At 37.0% G+C, this 20,053-nt stretch overlaps 1 protein-coding gene across 2 annotated transcripts in view; it reads left to right on the forward strand.

The window, feature by feature from the left end:
* LOC150087433 (neurocalcin homolog) overlaps positions 1–19,831 on the forward strand; it is a 165,229-nt gene extending 145,398 nt beyond the window's left edge. For both annotated transcript variants that reach the window (XM_090371183.1, XM_090371182.1), the window contains one exon: positions 19,284–19,831. In XM_090371183.1, the coding sequence (XP_090227309.1) occupies positions 19,284–19,481 (198 nt within the window). In that variant the 3' untranslated portion in view covers positions 19,482–19,831. The remainder of the gene's footprint in view (positions 1–19,283) is intronic.
* The last annotated feature ends 222 nt before the right edge of the window (positions 19,832–20,053 follow it).

Consider the following 20,053-nt stretch of genomic DNA (forward strand, 5'->3'; position numbering starts at 1 on the left):
TCTGTCGTTGTGGAAGTTGGTATCTTAAATAAATTCAAGGAGGAACTGGACAAACTTTTAGAGGGAATGGATGTGTGAAATTGTGTTTTTTTTTTTTTTTTTTTTTTTGCTGATGCTACATAAACTCATACGCTTGCTTTCTTGCATCACATTGTCTACTACTACTATGTACTTATCCATTAGGGCAATTTACTTTTCAGTATATATATATATATATACACTCCAAAATTAGATTACATTGTCGCATAGCATCTGTAAACATAAATTAAAGAATTAAACTTGCATAATCCATAGTATACAGAAACAAAACTAGAAACTAGAATTGCCTATTTAAGGGATAAAAAATCTAGAAAAATATGATCAGAACAGTGAGCCCAATTTGAGAGAGGCCCATTGTAGGGTGGACCTTCCCTTATTCTTCTGTTTATCTATGCACTTATCCATTAGGGTGGTGGTTTTTGACTTTTTTTTAATAGCGGCACCTCTAAGTAATTTCTTTTATTTTGTGGCACCCTTACTCAATTTTCTGCCTGTTAGATCCAATTCTCTCTCTGTATATATACATATATATCTAATATTAAAAAAATATGTTATATGATAGTTATTACAATAATATAACTATAAACAAAATTACAATTCATAATACAAACTATATATATATATATATATTGCCTTTAGCCAGCGGTTAATTACTGGAACAAACATCTGTCGTTGTGGAAGTTGATAGGTTGAATAAATTTAAGGAGGAACTGGACAAACATTTAGAGGGAATTGTTTTGTAAATTTTTTTTGGCTGATGCTGCAAGAGAAAGCAAGTGCATCATATACACTTGCTTTCTTCCATCACATGCCACTACTACTACTATTACAACATCCATGTAGGACTAAATCTTGAACAATATTCCTTAGTTGGTGTGAAAAGCCTAGTAGCTTCCAAGATTAATTCTTTGAATGCTTCCATTTTGAATTTGCTGTTGGTAATATCATCACTTGGTCCCATCGTATAGAATTTAAATACTCTCAGACCACCATAGTCACTTTTACAAAAGCAAAAACCCTTCCCTTTACCTCTGATGGTAGTTACCTCTTTGAGTAAATCCCACTTCAGCACACCGTGATCACTGCCACCTAGCAGTTCTTTTATCTGCAGATTCTTAATGCATGAAGAATCACTACTGATAATCAGATCAAGAGTATTACTCCCTCTAGTTGCCTCCCAAACATGCTGATGTTGAAAACAGTCATCTAATAAATCTCCAAAAGCCTTGCTAGTGTGTGTGCGACCAACCCACAAATTCCAGTCAATATCTGGGAAATTAAAATCCCCCATTATAAGACTCTCTGATTTACTGGCCCACTCTATTTCCCTGTACAGTTCCTTATTATACTCATCAAAGTCATTAGGCCTATAACACACACCTACTCTGATTTTTCCTTTTCCAGTGCTTATGTCACACCAAACAAACTCAACATTGCATTGTCCACCAACATCAATTGGATGCACTTCCTTAGATTTTATGTGTTTCTTAACTAATAGCATAACTCCTCCTCCCTTCCTGTCCTGTCTATCCTTTCTGTACACATTGTACTTCCCAAATTCCAATTCTTCACTGCTTATGTCTGTGTGACACTACTTCTCTGATATCCCAACAATATCTGCCTTTGATGTCTTAGCACTTCCAGAACATCAAATTTATTAACTATACTCCTAGCATTGGTGTACATGCAAATATACATGCACTGTTTCTACTCTTAGTTACCTTAACACAGCTCATGTATTTATTTGTTCCACTATGACTCCCAGCAGTCCTGGCAGTCACGGACTAATAGATATTTAAGTCTATTAGTCCGTGTATTCCCCCCAAGCTAGCAGTTTTCCGACCCACCTAACTCTGCATCAATAACGTCAGCAAATATTCTTGCACCCTTTCTATTTAAGTTTATCCCATCCCTGTAGAAGCAGTCTCTCCTGTTAACAAGTACAGACCAGGCTGAGAAAAATTCTTCCCCTTGAGACTGCACAATCTCTCCAGCATCGATTTGATCGACTAGGCTCTCATCGTATACTCCCTCCTATCGTTTCTGGGCAGAATTGCAGGCACTTTCAAATTCAACCTAATTTACAGCTTTTTTTCAACATTGACCTGTACTTTTAATAATGATGATGATAATATAATGTAAATACTTAACAACATTTCTCAAATTCCAAACATGACCAGCAACATTTTCATATTAAATAATGCTGCACAACACAGTAACCATGCTCAAAGTAAAAGTCTGAAAACTAACATCAATTGTGTATCTGACAAACTCCAAGTAGCACTACAGTGAACAGATTATTTTTTGAGGGCTGGATATATTTTTTTTATTATATTCCTTAAAAATTATTGATTTAGTTGTATTTTTGTTTTAAATTATTAGTGGCCTTGTGTTTATATGATAAAGTTGGTTAATTTGTTCTTTACTTAGTATTCGAAATTTCTTGAAAAGTAAAAGTTGCAATCTGCCATTGCTACTGCATCGATTTAAGAATGATATATTCACCATTGTTATAATATCAATATAAATACAGTCAATTATAATATTGATATAACAACAAAATAATCACAATTTTTAGTCTTATGTGTAATATTAATAAGTGTTTTATTAAGCCCATAAACTTCATTAAGTAGTTTGTGGACTTAATCACTAATAGTACATTAACTTAAAATAGTATAATGTTATTATACAGGTAACCGCTGTATAACTTGGTAGTTAGGTTCCCGTAAAATCTCGTGTGGTGCAAAACTGTGTTATATGGGACTAAGCACCAGTACAAAAGGGGGGATTACGTTCCAAAAGCTAACGTAAAAACATCATTTATAACTATTGGAAACTTAATTTTTATTAAAAATAGTAAGAACTGATACAAATGTCTTACAAACATATGTCATAATGTATGTTCATTTAATTTTCTGCCTCTTCTCTGTTGCAGAATATCTTCACCTTCTGAACTTTCTTCTGCATCATCTAGATTTTCTAGATCTTCTGCTCTCTTTAAAAAATCAGTAATCTGGGTTTGTTTGATTTTGCTTGATCTTTGTAAATTGCATGGTATGAAGCTAAGCATTTTTGAAGCTCCCTTCTGAAATTTGTGTTCCTCTCAGTCGAAGGATCTGCATTCAGAAAATAAGATTCTAATTGCTCGGCTAACTTTATGCCTTCCCATATGCTTTTTAATGAAAAATTTGGAACTTCAGAATTTTAATCTGTGCTCTCATCCTCTGAATTGACTTAGTTTACCTCCAATGCCATTTCCACCAAATCTGCTTCGCCAGCCTCTTTTCTTCCAGTAACTCTTGAATGTCTTTCGTAGTCATATCACCAGACCTTCTCCCTCCTACCGACTTAGCCATATGTTTTTCCAACACGGTTTTAATGTTGACGGTTTTGTTTCTTTGAGCGATAAAGTAATGATTCCAATACAGTCCAGGGTTGAGAAATGTTTCCATGCCTCCATCACTTCAATAGATTTGGAATAATTTTTTCCAAAATCCACTGTAAATTTTCTGATGTAATGAGTTTTAACAGTGGGGATTCAGAAAAAAAAATGGAAAAGTTGAAAAATTGCATCCAACATAATAATAGTAGGGTTTTCTCCACACAAATGTTCAAGAATACCATGTTATGTGAGGTTTGCCAAAATTCTCTAACCATGTTAGAGCAAAACCATGTTATATAAGTATCGTGCTGTGCAAGGATTTCCACTATTTATCGTGTTAGAGCAAAACCATGTTGTAGAGTACTGTGTTATACGGGGGTTGCCTGTTCTTTTATCTCTTAATTTCATGCAGTATTCTAAAATTAAATGTAGACTAGAATCATGCCGCAGACTAGAGCAGCAAGTGAAAGGTAAGCAGCAGGAAAGCTTTGCCATGGGAAGGAACTGCTGACAACAGTTCTCTAACACGGCAGTTTCCCAAACTGTGTTCCGTGAGATGTGAACAAGTGGTGTTCTGTGAAAAATGGTAATTAATAATTAAAAAAATAATAATAATAAAAAATAAACAAATTTTGCATATTGTAGCATTCACCACTTTTATATCATTATAATTTTTAATATTATTATTTTTTTTCCATTATAAATATACTGGCATAGACTAATAATCAAACAGACTGCAGAACACTTTATGTGGGCGGGCTTTGCATGGAGGTAATGACATCTATGAAAAAGTAGCAATGTAGTGGTCTAATATGCCATTCGTATGCGATTTAGCCTGGAGTACACAGATTGACAGAGAGGGGTAAGCAAACCGATATCATAACTAAACTCACTTCCTTGTATAAAATTTTTTTTTTTGATAATTATCAGTATTTCGAAATATTATTATTAAAATAAATAAATGGATTTTTGGTTGAAAAAAGGAACTTTAAAACACAATATTGTCACACTTCAAAGTGAGGATGAACAATCATAACCTTTTGTTCCCCAAAATTCTGAAGTAAAAAAGCAGGAACCAATTAAAAAAAGACCAAAATGAAAGTATGATGACAGTTATTTGAATTTCGGCTTTATTCGTGTTGGAAATAAATATGCACAATGCATCATGTGTAATAAAATATTAGCAAACAGTTCTTTGGCTCCCGCTAAGCTTGTGTTCCATAAATATATAGTGAGATGAAAAGTGTTCCGTAACTAAAAAAAGTTTGGGAAATGCTGCTCTAACAAATCAGGATTTTATGTGCTCTGCTTGTTGCCTCTTTGGAAAGCTACTTGGAACCACACATGATACAACAAAAGGATGCCTTTGTATGTTTGTTGTAATGAGCAAGAGAAGATTAAGCACAAATTTGATGTTCCGATGGGCTCATGAGGGATTGAAGAACAGGGTTGATGCCCTCGAAGGAATTTTTTTTTTTTTTTTTATGTGAACCCCAAACACGAGAGGTATTAGAACCTATAGTACTTAGTACCATGCTTGGGTTGGAGGTTGAGAAGATGAAAGAAGATATTTGTTGATATTGGACTTGAACTTCTGTAGATTGTAATTTTCAGGAAATACGTATGAAGGAAGGTTATTCCAGAAAACGGCAGTTGAATGAATAAACGAGGAAGATGAAAAGTTGGTTCTGTGGGTTTGAAGTTGGACAGTAAATGAATGTTGGCTGGTGGCGGCACATGTTCGGACTGTTTTGAAAGAGAGAGCGGGAATTATAGAAGCCAATTCAGAAGAACAGTGCCCGTGGAAGTATCTGTAGAAGAGGCATGCAGCAGAAACAGTACTTCTATGAGAAAGCGAGTGGAGAGACTCTGTTAGAGATGAATCATTAATTAACCTAACTGCCCTCTTCTGAATGGAATCAAGAAGCCTGAGAGAGGTTTTGGGGGCACCACCCCAAATGTGGGAACAATATTCCACGGCAGGGCGTATTTGCGATTTATACAGAGTGAGCAGCTGTTTGGAAGAAAAGTAACGCCGAGAGCGAAAGAGAAAACCAAATTTTTTAGATGCAGAGGAAGCAATATTTGTAATGGGCTTGTGCCAAGAGAGATTAGGAGTCAGGGTAATCACCAAAAGAGGTATATCATTTTGCCTAGAAATCGGAGTGTCACTAAAGATAAGCATCCTTTTTGCGAGATATAAGACAAGACTGACTTTTAGAAGGGTTGAAATCAACTATGTTGTCTTTGCCCCACTGGAGAATTACCTGAAGATCGGTATTTAAAGAATTGGTAGCAGATTTTCGAGAAGATGAAGCTGATTGAGCAGGACAAGTGGAATGCAATGTGCTATCATCGGCAAAACTATGGATAGGATTTCCAGTCAATGGAAGAAGCTCATTAATATACAAGAGGGAAAAGAGTGGGGGGAAAGAACTGAACCTTGGGGGACACCGGCATTAGTGGATAAGTTAGAAGACAGAGAGCCATCTACCATCACCCTCAGTGAGTGATCAGACAGAAAACTGGATAACCAATTACTAAAAACAGTTGGCAAAGATGGAAGCTTGTTTAGAAGACCTTTATGCCAAACACAATCAAAAGCCTTTGAGATGTCAAGAGCAACTACTTGTGTTTCACCGAACCTTTCCATTGAATTGGTCCATAAATGGGTAACATCAGCCAGAATATCACCAGTGAATTGACATTGGCGGAATCCATACTGGCGATCGTTGATCAGAAGGAAAGTTTCTAGGTAGTTTAAGAGTTGGCGGTTAATTGATTTCTCCATTACTTTAGAAAGAGTAGAAGTAATTGCAATGGGACGATAATTCGATGGGAGGGATTTGTCATCCTTTTTAGGAACTGGCTGAATATGAGCAAATTTCCAACCAGAAGGAAAAACACCTTTGGAATAAGAAAGTGAAAAAGGGCGGCAAAGAATAGGAGTAAGTTCAGGATCCTTCTGATATCCTTTTGACGGAAGACCACAGGAGGCATTGAATGGAGCGTGTTGGGAATGGTGGGAGGAGTTTTACCAAGATCATTAATACATGAGTTGGAAGAAAAATGGGATGCTAGCAGATCAGCTTTATCCTTGGCTAAAGTGACAACAGAACCATCTGGTTTGGACAGAGGTGGGATCAGAGATGGGCAAAAGTTGTGGCCAATAGCTTTGGCAAGAGGCCAGAATGCTCGGCTACCATTAGGGTAAGAAGCAAGTTTTCTACTCTTAGCCTGTTCAAACTCTAGTTTGGACTGATTAATAACTGCTTTACAATTGTTGCGAGCTTTGGTGTAGGCAGAAAATGAAACTGAAGAATTAGAAACAAGCCAATTACCATATGCAACATTCTTCTCTTGAACAGCCTTAGCACAATTATTGGAAAACCAAGGTTTAGATAAAGGACGAGATTTTAAAGTGTAGTGTGGGATAAAGGATTCCATTCCTGTAAGAATAATTTCACTGACACGATCTGAGCAAACGTTGACATCAGAAGTTTTGAAACAGTAATCTGACCAAAGAAAAGAAGTCTCGCAGGTCATCCCATTTTGCATTCTTGTAATGCCAAACAACACGAGGTTAGGAGTAGCCATAAGATAAAGGTTCCATTGGAGAAGAGACAATCATCAAGTTGTGATCTGAAGTGCCTAAAGGACCTCTCACTTCAACCGTGTACTTAGAAGGGTTGTTTGTGAGAAAAAGATCAAGCGTGTTGGCTGTGTGATTAGGATTATCCGGTATTCTTGTAGGTAAATGAACAATCTGTGCTAGGTCATTAGTAATTGCAAAAGCCTCAGCATCTCGACCTGCTGGGTCGGTGTGACTAGAAAACGGAAGCCAGCTGGAGTTGTGGACATTAAAATCACCAAGGAAAATTACCTCACTGTTAGGAAAGTTGGACTGGAGAAAGTCAAGTTGCAAAGAGAGAAAGTCAAAGAGCTCCAAGTGATTAGTGGAGTTGGGAGAACGGTAGAGATAACAGATGAATTTGACACAATGAGGTAGAGAGATTTTAAGCCAGAGGAGATTCCAAATTGCCCTCTGACAGGGAATATCAGAATGGACATATGCACAAGTACCATCTTTGAGGTGAAAGGAATCATACAGCGAATAATTTGGATAACTGAGATTCTGTCAGAAAAAGTACATGGGGTTTGGCAGACTGCAAGTGGAAATGGATATCGTTGAGATTAGAATTGAGACCACGTATATTTGTGAAATGAATTAGGAAGTGCTTGGGAGGTTTAGACCTTTTCGCAGATAAGCTTGCTCTATTATTTTGACAATTCATGGTGTATTCAATAGTAAGAAAAGGTGGGTGGGACATGCTGTATGAAGTAATGAAATTTTTGGATATGGCGTACACGTGGTAAGAATATACCCAGATCCTTGACATAACGTGGCCTCAACAATGCTCCCCGCATACACACTACTCGGACTCCCTCCAGTCACTATCTGGCAGAGTAGAGGTAGCAAAATTATACACTAGCTGATCCGAAAGCTTCCAAGAGAGTTGCCAATAGGTTCGGTCTGGTGTACTATAGTACTAGCGGCCGGCCTGCGAACACCGTTTTAGAGCTGTACCCTCGAAATGTAAGGAATATTGGATCTCGCCACGCCATTCATCATAACCTCAAAAGTCATCAATCATACTACATAATGGAAGAGATAGGGAAGGGTTGACTGGGACTTAGCTCTAGACTAAACATGGGTTCCACCACTTCAAGCCTCCAATAAGCAAAGTGGTGGATTTCACCGGTGATGAGAGTCATCTACCACCTAGTACTGCCTGGTAACATAGAGGGGTGGAGTTTCTCCATGTGGTGTGGGCGCCACACCCCGACCCCTGCTTACGTTGTTTCACACCTGGGTGGTCACCCACCATGTACTTGTGCATGGAGGTTATACCCAGGATTACTAACAGTCCCACCATCGTGAAGGTTCAAGCAGAGGATTTGGCTGTCACAGACCGTCCGGACTTCGCCGAAATGGGGTCCACTTGACTTGAGTGTCACCCGAATATCAGTTCCATCAGCGTTTTAGACTCCCGGGTAGCAAGTACAGCTTGTCTGGCGCATATCTGAGAGAATGTCTGTGAAGAGATAGGGGAGGGTTGACTGGGACTTAGCTCTAGACTAAACATGGGTTCCACCACTTCAAGCCTCCAATAAACAAAGTGGTGGATTTCACCACTTTGCTTATTGGAGTAAGTAATGCAATTGAGGAACCCCATCAAGCACTCAGCGGCTCAACTCAACACTTGAACATCAGACAACAACATTCTTCTCAATGTCAAGATCTCTGGTCCCGCAGGTTCACCAAGAATAGCAACCTATTCTTGGTGAATCCATTGTCAGGAAAACAAAATATATTGTGTAAAAAGGATAGAGGAATGGAGCTGGTTGGGAAGCAAAGTTGATGATGATGTAATGCAGCTACCATCTTTTGCAGGCACATAAAGTGATATTGTTGTCCAGGGATTCTCAATGGGGACAAAATTTGGATTTGGGGGGCAAAAAAATCATGGGTATTACAATGGTTTGTGGCCCTCAAGTTCAACCTTTATTGACGACGTCTTATTCCTTAATATTTAATTTCTCTCATTGGATTTTCTTTACCCCTGAGACAAAGTCAAAGTATTTTATTATTTTTTTGGCGTGCTCCAGGGTTTCCCCTATTCGCCACTAAAAGTAGTCTATACATTGTGTACAATTTATAATAATTATGTACAATGATTAATTATACATAAAAAGACTATATACAATGATGGTACATAAAAGACTATATACAATGATGGTACATAAAAGACTATATACAATGATGGTACATAAAAAGACTATATACAATGATGATACATAAATGAATACTGAGCTTCGGAGTCCAGCAGACTGATCAATACATCAGGTAAGAGTAATCCAAAGAAACAGAAGCAGTCTAGCATTTTACTGAACCTCAGGAGTAAGAATTCTTTCTCTGTTTAAACAATTTCTCTGCATAGGTGGAGAAGGCAGTATAATATTCCAAACAGTTAACCAATCTTGGCAGTTCAGAGCAGTCAAATACATTTGTGAGAAGTTGAAAGTCCAGTCTTAAATCATCGTACAGGGGACAGTGAAAGATGAGGTGCTCAACAGTTTCTTGAGCACCACAACTACAGAGAGGAATGTTACTTAATTCTAGTGAGAACAATTTAAAGTTAAGACTGCCATGACCAGTATATAAAAACATAACGTATAAGCCAGGATTGAACCAGTCCATTTTCTTGTCGTAATCAACGACCTCGGGAAAAAACTTAAAGGTCTCCCTACCCAAAGTAGAGGCAGAGTAGAGGTAATTCCATTTACAATCGCAGGAACATTTTTTCTTCTACAATATAAAAGATAGTGTAACATTACTTCATATTGGATTGGCAGTCGATGACTGAGGACCTGGAGAGCAGCTGTAGAGACAGTTCGACAAGCTTTACTTACAGCGAGAAGAAAATCTTTGAGCTTCAGTTGATCTTTTTGAACATGGGAGTTACTGATTCTGTATCCCCAGGCCCCAGCCGCATAACACACAGTTGGTATTAATATACAAGAGTAGTGTAATTTAATGGAAGATTTCTTTACACCAAACGTACTCCTGGTAATTTCAGTCATTTTATAGGTCATAGCTTTTATTTTCTGAAGAACGTATTTTGCGTGGTAATTAAAATTAAGACAGTCATCAAAATAAATTCCTAAGTATTTATGCTGCCGAGTACTCCTAATCATTTCTCCATTCAACTTAATAACAGGTGGTCTATTCACATCAAGAGAGCCCTTTTTTTGTTTTGTTTTATTAGTCGAGATTTGAAGTTTGTGTTTGACACCAGATATTCAAGTCCTCTAGAACTTCATTTGCTCTGCACTCTAGCTCTCGGCGGGAATTACCAAAAATCAGAATAGCAAGGCCATCTGTGTAAGCTATCTGAAGGATGTTGTCTTGATCAACTGAGAGCCACCTATCAAGGACCATGTTCCAGCACACAGGGCCAAGAACAGAGCCCTGAGGGCAGCCCCTAGAAACAGATCTGGAGACAGAGCAGAATCCTGAGGAAACTGTGATGCTGCAAGAATCAAAGTAATTTGAAAGGAGACAGTAAGTAGGAGCAGAGACCCCGGCCTCTCTGGACATCGCCAGGACACTCTGCCACCAAACAGTGTGTTGAATGCTCCTTTGAAATCAATAAAGAGGCCGAGGACATATTTAGAACTGGAATTTTGAACAGAACTCAAAACCTGACAAATAGCATCAACAGAAGACCTTCCATGTGTAAAGCCAAATTGAAGTGGAGAACTTAGGTTTCTGTCTAAATAGTAATTTAGAAGACGAGAAACAATTAATTTTTCCAAGACTTTGCCAAGAATGGGCAGCAGTGCAATGGGCCTGTAAGAGGCCGGATCATTGGAGGATTTGTCAAAGGACTTAAGCAGAAGTTTAAGTCTAGCCTGTTTCCAAGCCAGTGGGAATAATCTCGAAGACAGACAAGCATTTAAAAGATTTAATATAATTAATGGGCAATTTTTCCCAAATCTTTTTTTAAGTACAGAAACCTCAAGGAGATCCTGTTCAGGACATTTACCATCCCTTAAGGTTGAGATAGCTGATTCCAGCTCAGTATTCATAAAAGGAGCTTCGGTTTGGGCCCCTTGGTATGATAAATGATCTAATCTAATTGTAGTTTGGATGGTGTTTTCACAGGAGGCAGTGTCCTCATGGAGCAAGCCATCCAAGATGGCATTAATTGACAAACTCCAGTCCAGGATTTCATTACCATTTACAATAATAGAAGAAAGAACATCGCCGGGATGAACCTTGTTAGTAACAAGTTTGTAGGATAATCCCCACGGATCTTCATTTATGTTATGCTGAACAAACCTTGCCCAAGCAAGTTTCTTCTCTTGGAAAATGGTATTGAAATAACTCCTTCTATTGGATTTATACAACTCACCAAGTCTGTCAATCTCATCTCTGGACCTGTTAGCTCTCTTTGCTCTCTGAAAATTACAACGAGCATTTTTTAAGTTTCTTCTGAGAATTGTGAGATTTGGGGTCCACCATGAAAACACTATTCATTCTTTTTTAGATTGGACTCGCAGACAGTGATTACAATCTCTTGAAACTTAGAAACCTGCATATCAGCAGGAAGCGAGCCAAGTTGGACGATTATTTCTTCTGAAATAAGCTCATGAATCTTTACATCAAAGATATTCCAATCAATGTGTTTTGTCTTAAACCGCGGGAAGTCAAAACAGCACCTGATAACCCTAGGATTGTTGCTTAGACTGATCATAAAAGTGATGACGTTGTGGTCGTTCGAGCACCACGAAGTATGGCTAAGCCAGTTGGAAATGCCAAAACCAAGAGTAGAGTTTGAAAGGGTAATGTCAATATAAGATTGACCCAGAGAAGAAACAAGAGTAGGCAGATGGCCTGGGGTATTCCACAGAGTGAGGTTATTGGACTGAATAAGCTCCTCCAAAAGCTCACCTTTAGAATCTGTAGTAGGGCTATTCCAAAGCTGGGAGTGAGCATTAGCATCCATCATAAAAATGACAGGAAAACCAGATAAACAGATCAAAACGTCTTCCATGTAATTTAGAAATGGCTCTATGGCCTGCCTTGCCTGACTACATTGAGCATACAAAGAAACCACATAATTTTTTTCCAAAACAGCCTTCCAAGCATGCGCATGCAGCATGTGTGGAGCAAAGACTAGAAATTTTTGTTACAGTAATGAGGGGATCAGCAACCACCAGGGTAGCCCAAACCCTGGCATTACCCCAGTCACCAACCGTAACAGGGTTTGGAAGAAATTATGCGACAGCTGACAATTTGAGCAAACAGCAAATTCCTCCATTTTAGGACAGTCTTGAATTTGATGACCCAGGTCACTGCAATGTTCGCTAGTAAACTCGGATTGGTGGCAGTTTTTAGCCACGTGTCCGTAGCTAAGACATTTAAAACATCATGATGCTGTGAAAAAATCCTTCATACCATGGAAGACCATCCAATAAAAACCTTGAAATTTGAAGCCAAAAACACTTTCCTAATTTTATTTGGGATCTCAAGAACCCAATGTTGATTGTTTTTGTTCCGAGACCTGATTTTAAAATGAACCTTAATAGACTCGAAATCTTCTTGGGATATCCCATGATCCACAAGGTTTTTATTGAATAAGTCCTCCAGAAAATCAGAGTCATTGACATCTTTAGGTATGTCATATATTATGACAGTTGGATTTAATTTTTTAGGAGAATGCACAGAAAATTTTAACTCCTTGAACTTAGGGCAGGATTTAAGCTTATTTAGATCCTTGCTGTTATCGGTTTCGATTAGAACTCCCTTTTCTCTTATTTTTCTTATTGATTTAATCTTTAATTTTTTAAATTCAGGTTTAAGACTTTTAGAAATTTCAGCTTTAACTTCCTCACTAGTTTTACAATTACTATCTGCATTTGCTTTAACTATGAGTACGTACTTTGTTTGAACATCCGGTAAGTTAACATCACTCTGAGATTGTTTGCCAGTGCCTAAGGCAACCACACCACATAGGTGGGAGCCAAAACGGTTGGCAAGACATTTTGTTGTTTCCTCTCAACATTAAGATTTAATTTTGTTCTCAACTTTTTATTCTCTATAGTTAGATCTATCACTAACCTTTCCATATTGTTCCAATATGGAACAATATGGAAAGGTTACTGTGACACCATAAGAGGTGTCACAGTAGAGCCCTCTATAAAAACATCAAGCATATTTGCTTTTAATCCAAAAAGATAGTCAAGAATAACTGCACTACCAGTTTGTTCACAATCTTGAGAATCGTTAAATGTATGTAGAATTTAAAGGTCCTTGAATAGGGGGAAATTTGTCTTCCAGTGTTTTTTCCAACATAGCTAGAGGTTCCTTGAAACTGGTGTCTGGAACTTCAGAGAAAGTCAATTCTCCAGACAACTCGGCTATTGAAGCACTATAATCTGACATTTTGGACGACAGAAATATGTATGGGGGAGGATCGTCAGAGCTTCCCAGGAACACAAAGGGGCCTTTTCTATTAGGAACTGTGCAAGGGCTTTGTGACTAATGCTGTATGTCGCTTCACCCTACGGCGGGACTCTTTTATGATGTTTACTTTAAGAGACTTCACTTGAGGTGGGGGGGATTGTCACTCCTCTCTGACCTTGACTGGGGCTGCAATCCAGCAGGCAAAAATCCGAACTGCTGAAAATGAAGATCTTCCACTGCAGAACATGCCTGGTTCAATTTAACTTGCACACAATTTGAAAGAGTTAGAATAAACGGATCCGGGAGATACTCACCTTGGGAGAGGTAGAACCATTTGGCCGTTGCGCTGCAACATGTGAAAACCTTTAAACATTCACTTATAGTAAAAAAATCGAGTGACAATCAGGAGCACTTAAAACAACCGCTTCGTCGTGTCCGCGCCACCTCCATATCTTACCCCTGAGACAACTGATTTTTAACATATAGGTATAATATATTAGCAGTGAGTGAGAAATTTTGATAAAAGGAAGATAGTGGGTATGATTAAATTCAGCCACCTTTGCTTTTCATAGCCATTAAATGCCTAAGTGCTTTCAGAGGTAATGTCTCCGAAATCCTTGCCTTTTGCACCTTTCTGACAGCTGTGACCTTGGCAGCAGCAGCAGCATGGCAGGCGTAACGTGGTTTATTTATATATTCTTTTGTTTCATTGGTCATTATATAAGGCATGGATGGGATGAAGAAATGTTTCAGTCTATTGTTTCTACTTTCTAAGTGACAATTAATATTGATTTATTGTTTCTTTGTGGAAGTTGTTTATTTTTGATCCACAGTGCTTTTGTGAGTGACATGGGCTATGAGCGCTAAATAAAAATAGTTTATATTTTATTATTTAATTCTTTATAGTTATTCAACCCATCATCAATTATGTCAAGTCCTGGAAAGAAAGTGTCAACAGTATCTGGATGAATATCCAGATATCCATTTTATGGTTGTATTAAAAGCCCATTTGACTCAAGATAGCCTATGCATCTTATGTGTAATTGTTCTTTTACAAATGAGGCTATGAAACTATCAAGACTTTAAGATCACTTAAAAAGGAAACATCCTGTTAGAGTTGGTAAACATATCAAATATTTTAAAAATTTAAAACAGAATTTTGAGCAGTGTAACACTGTTACTTCCTTATTTAAGAACACACAAACAAATGACAATGGAATGATTGTATTTAATAAAATTGCAGAAATCATTTCAAAAACTGGTAGTGCTCATACAGTTGCTGAGACTTATACCACCTGCATTAGATTGTAATTTCAACAGTGATGCATCAAAATCCTTCCAGTATTTTAAAAGCATTGCTGTTGAGCAATGATTCAATTCGAAAACGAATTGATGTAAGTTAACATTGAAGGACAGCTAATTGACAAACTGAAAAGGAGGAAATTTTCTATTCAGATTGATGAATCCACAGGTAAGGCCCTTCCAGTGCAAGAAGAGATGTTGTTTGTAAAATCTATAGAATCTGACTGTACTGGAGCATCCATTTTTGCTGCTGTAAACACATGGTTTGATGAAAAACAAGTACCATTGGAAAAGTAGGTATCCTGTTCCAATGATGGTGCTATTGGAAGACAAAGGTTTTATAGCCCACCTAAAGGAAGTATGTCCCGAAGTGAAGTTCTTACACTGCATTGTGCACTGACATCATCTGGTTGCAAAAAATATTAGCCCATTTCTTTATCAATCTCTCAGTATAATTATTAAAACCATCAATAAAATAGTCACATAGCAAATATGATCGCCTTTTCAGAAAATTTAGTGTTCATAATGAAGAACTGTATGTGAGGCTTCTTTTACATACAGAAGTCAGATGGCTTTCTAAAGGAAACTGTCTAACAAGATTTGTAAACCCTTTTAGTACGATAATTCGTTTTTTTAGAAAATGTAGGAGACAGATTTAGCAAAGGAGATCAGCAAACACAAAAACAACTTATACTATATGGCTTGGATTTTTTGAAAACTTTAAGTGTCACTTCAACTTCAAAGGAAATTAATTATGGTGATAGACTGACTACAAATGCATATTAAAAGCCTTCAGTGAAAAACTGGAAATATTTTAAATCAATTTAATGAGAAAACAATTTCGTGGTATGCAAGAGTTAGCTGAAATCAATTTAAAATAATTAAATGCACATGGCATAATACTTTAAGAGTTTAGTATCTATATAATATCAGTGTTTAGATACACCATAGACACTCTTAAAAAAACTACAAAGTAGTTGTTGTGGGCATTATTTGCTCTTTCTCATATTGTGCTCTGCCTTCACGACGAGTTGCCATGATACTGCACTACCTCAAATAAGTAACGCTTCACTAATAGAGAAGACTATTGTTACTTATTCTCAGTGAGTACCACCACCCAGACATGTTTCAAGGCTATTGGCCTATCATCAGTGGGTGGGCAGGTACCCTAGTATTGCAGTCATGACGACCCAGTTGTGAAGCTGAAATCAATGAATCTCCTCTCACCGAGAATGATCTTGAGAATTATTCAGATCATTTGTGTTCATTAAAAAGGTGAAATGAAAAATAGATTTTCAGATTTATTTTCTTTTGAAGTGAAGCCAGGATGTTAGATCCAATTGGATGTGATTTTGGGTTTGTTAGTGAAGAAATTCAAGCACTCATTGAAGTAAAATGTAACGAAGAATGCAAATATAAATTCGAAAAAGGTGGAATGGCTGTTGTGGGATCAAAAAAAACTATCCAACAATGTGGTCTGAAATTGCCAAAGTACTTTGTTTTCCAACATCTTATATGGTTGAAAATGGTTTTAGTTCAATACATAAAATATTAACACTGGAAATAAACAGAATTGATACATGTTCAAGAGGAGACATTAGAATTAAACTTACTAACATCATACTGAACATTGAAGCTAAGAAGCATCAGATTCAAGGAGCCCATTGAATAAAAGGAGTAAGTATAAAGTATTTTTTGTTTAAAATTTCATGGGGGCAATTAGGAAAAACATTGTCTAAAAAAGCCCTTTAAGGGCGATAATTAAAAAAAGGTTGAGAAACACTATTGTACACGCATCAATGATATTTAAGAGTAGATCTGAGAATTTTCTAAACAAGTACAGAGCACTGTTGAGAAAGTCATGAGTTAGGATTAAATTTCAAAGTTCTGCAATTCTGTGCTTGTTAATAGAAGTTGGTTTTACAGGGATGGGATACCCTTCAATAGAAGGAATGCAAGAATGTTTGCTGATGCTAGTGAGGCATTGTTAGGTTGGTTGGAAAACTGCTATCGTTGGAGGTACAAATTAATAGATAACAGCAGTTGCAAGCAGAGGTGAAAGTGATTCTTGCAGTATTTCTAATTAAGACATCCAGTATCCCGAAAAGTAAGGTGTCAGATTACAAAAAATCTGTTGGGATCTTCATGGGCCTGCCTGGCAAATACATGGGATGTGTAAAGTTACTAAAAGCAAAAACAAGTTAACATATCCTTGCTTGTATACTAATGCTCGGAATATAGTAAATGAATTTGAAGAACTGTCAAGTCATCAGATTTAGACATTGTAGGGATATTGGGCACATGGTGTCACTCAATCATATTGGATGCAGAATTTTAATATGGGAAATACTGTGTTTAGAAAGGAGAGGAGGAGTTGTGCCGTTAGTTAAGGAGAATATAAAATCCAAGGCAGTACATCCAATTCACATGAGTTATCCATGCAGTGTTCATTCAGTTTGGTGTAACATAAGTGGGCCAGCAAATCAGGATAACTTATAATGGAGGCTTTTAACTTCGTGGACATTGACTAAAACTTGAGGGTTGGTTACTCACACAATTGCAGTACTTTTGTGGATTTATTGGCGGACTGATTTTTCTATCCCAAGTATTAGACAGGCTACAAGAGAAAAGATTAAGCCAGCTAAACCTATGTTCCCACATAAGGAATTTTTTTGGGATAGGGATGCCAGAAGTATATTAAGTTCTTACTATGAGCCCAATTATTTTATAATAACTGGGGGAAAAGTGGAAGAGAAACTGTTGAAAGTAAAATTAAACAAAGCACCTGTAGCTGATGGAATCTATCCAGTTCAATTAAGAGAAGCAGCAAAGAGGTAAGCAGGTCTTTTACCATTATTATGAATTCAGTGGATGGTAGATTGGAGATATGTAAATGTCAATCCCATTCATTGGCGGGGGGTGAATCAAAGGGTGAAGTGAGTAATTATAGACCTATTAGTTTGACTTCAGTTCCAGTTAAAATAATGGAGTCACTGGGTCAAGAAGTAATGCATGACACATAGACAGAAATGCAGTTATGCACTCACACATGCATTTAAAGGGCAATCTCGTCCTGCCAATCAGATTTTATACTATGATGCAGAAACAAAGGAAAGGCTGCAAAAACTAATTCTGATGTCATGTACTTAGATTTCAGAAAAACTTTTAATACTGTACCATATTATAAGAGACCACTGTACACATTGGAACAGTGTGGCATTAGGGGGCAATTTATTGCTGTTGATAAAGGGATAATTGGGTCCAACAGCAAAAAGGCCAGATGAACAACTGACCAACACTACACTACGCAGACTACACTGTGCACAGTTTTCTGTCCTTTATAGAGTCTGTATTGCATCACAAAAGATCATTGCAGAGTTGGGAAGAACCTTCAGGGCTGCAAGACCTGTAACACCATATGCTATATCCTTTCTGTGCACATTGTACTTAAATACATATTTACATGTGCATATTTAAACCTGCCTCCCTTATGTCTGAGTGATACCTTGTTTTCAATATCCCTACAATTCCACATTTGATAACTAAACTAGTGCTTCAAATTCATCAACTTCACTAGTGTAAATGCAGAATCACTTGCACCTCTGTCTGTAGCTGTTAATCTGTTAGTCTGTATATTCCCACCCCCAAGCTAGCAGTTCTCCGACCCACCTAACACTGGCTTGATAGCATACTTCTCAAATTATTATAACCTATGAAAAATCAATTAACACATCAGTTGTATGTTACTAGTGTGTGTGTGTGAGACACTATTAATGTTAAACTATAGACAGTTGTATTAAAATCAGCTTAATGGGATTTCTGAAGTTGAGTATCTGCAACACATTTATGGATCTCTACTTTTAAAATATAAGCTTCATACTAGTGCTCATTAATAAACCAGGAATAATATTTATTTTTTCAATTCATAAGCGAAAATGGTTGTTCACAGCCTTTACATCAGTAGCCCACAAGGATGAGAGCTCGATAATCAGCTGCTGTTTGTTAATCTGAATGGCAGCAAGCCAGTACAGATCCGTGACTGCCAAATATGCTGGAATATTCTGATGTTGACCAGGAGAAAGCCAGAGCAATGCAGCAAATGACCTTTTAGCTTATTTTGTTTTCAGATTAACCTTTTAGCTTATTTTGTTTTCGGATCAGAAACACCTTATGCAGCTTAACATACATATTTTTGAGCATCATATAGTAGGAGTTTTCAATTCTCTCTCTCTCTCTCTCTCTCTCACCCCCCCCCCTTTCCATCTCACACACTTGCCTTTCTAGCAGTGTGTATGTACGCACGTGCACACTACTAAAAGAGGTTAAGGATAAAACCTAAAATTTTCCATTTGTTATATTGTAAATATTTTTATATTTAATTGTTTAAAATTTTAAAGCGTAATGACCCTACCATATTAAAGGCCATGTTAAATCACAGGAAACTGCAAAATTTTAATTAATGTTTGGATAAATTAGTTTTCTTATTTTAAGAATTGCTTTACCCGTATTTGATATATATATTTTTAGGCAATCTACAAAATGGTAGGATCTGTTATGAAAATGCCAGAAGATGAATCAACTCCTGAAAAGCGTACAGACAAAATATTCCGACAGATGGATAAGAATATGGATGGTAAACTCAGCTTGGAAGAATTTGTTGAAGGTGCCAAAAGTGATCCCTCAATTGTTAGGTTACTACAGTGTGATCCACAGTCTTCGCACTAGAGTTCAGAATAACTTACTGCATAAATAAGAATGTACAAATTTTTTGCTCTTTGTCAGATGTTTCTACATTTGAAAGACAGTGTAATAACGTACATTTGGTATTTTTGGGCAGTGTTATTTTTCTTGTTTTACTTTTTATTGTTTGAATAAGGACAGTGTAAAATACCATATGCTGAGAAATGGAAATATGGTAAATTGATTGTACTTTTTAGATGTTATCTTCAAATGTCTTTATTTATGTGTATTTATATCAACTCACAGACACGTGTAAACTTACATTTGCATTTTTTATTACTGTTGGTATAGATTAAATCTTCTTTATCACCATCATTCTTATTGTAGCACATATGCAGTGACCATTTTTATTCATATTTAAATATATAATTGATCTTGAACCTATTAACAGTTTTAAAAGCTTCTAGTCATTAGCATTTATAACATTTTTTGTAATAACTAAGAATATTTGCAATTTTAATCAGAATTCATCTTTTCGGAAACTTAGAAAGTATACTGCATGTTTTCACAGCATATGCATTTTAGAAATGATTTCTAATTTGCTGTTGCTTGTGTGT

Source organism: Mastigoproctus giganteus, chromosome 4 (assembly GCF_048544385.1).
Source record: "Mastigoproctus giganteus isolate SK-2022 chromosome 4, ASM4854438v1, whole genome shotgun sequence".
NCBI classification, from domain to species: Eukaryota; Metazoa; Arthropoda; class Arachnida; order Uropygi; family Thelyphonidae; genus Mastigoproctus; species Mastigoproctus giganteus.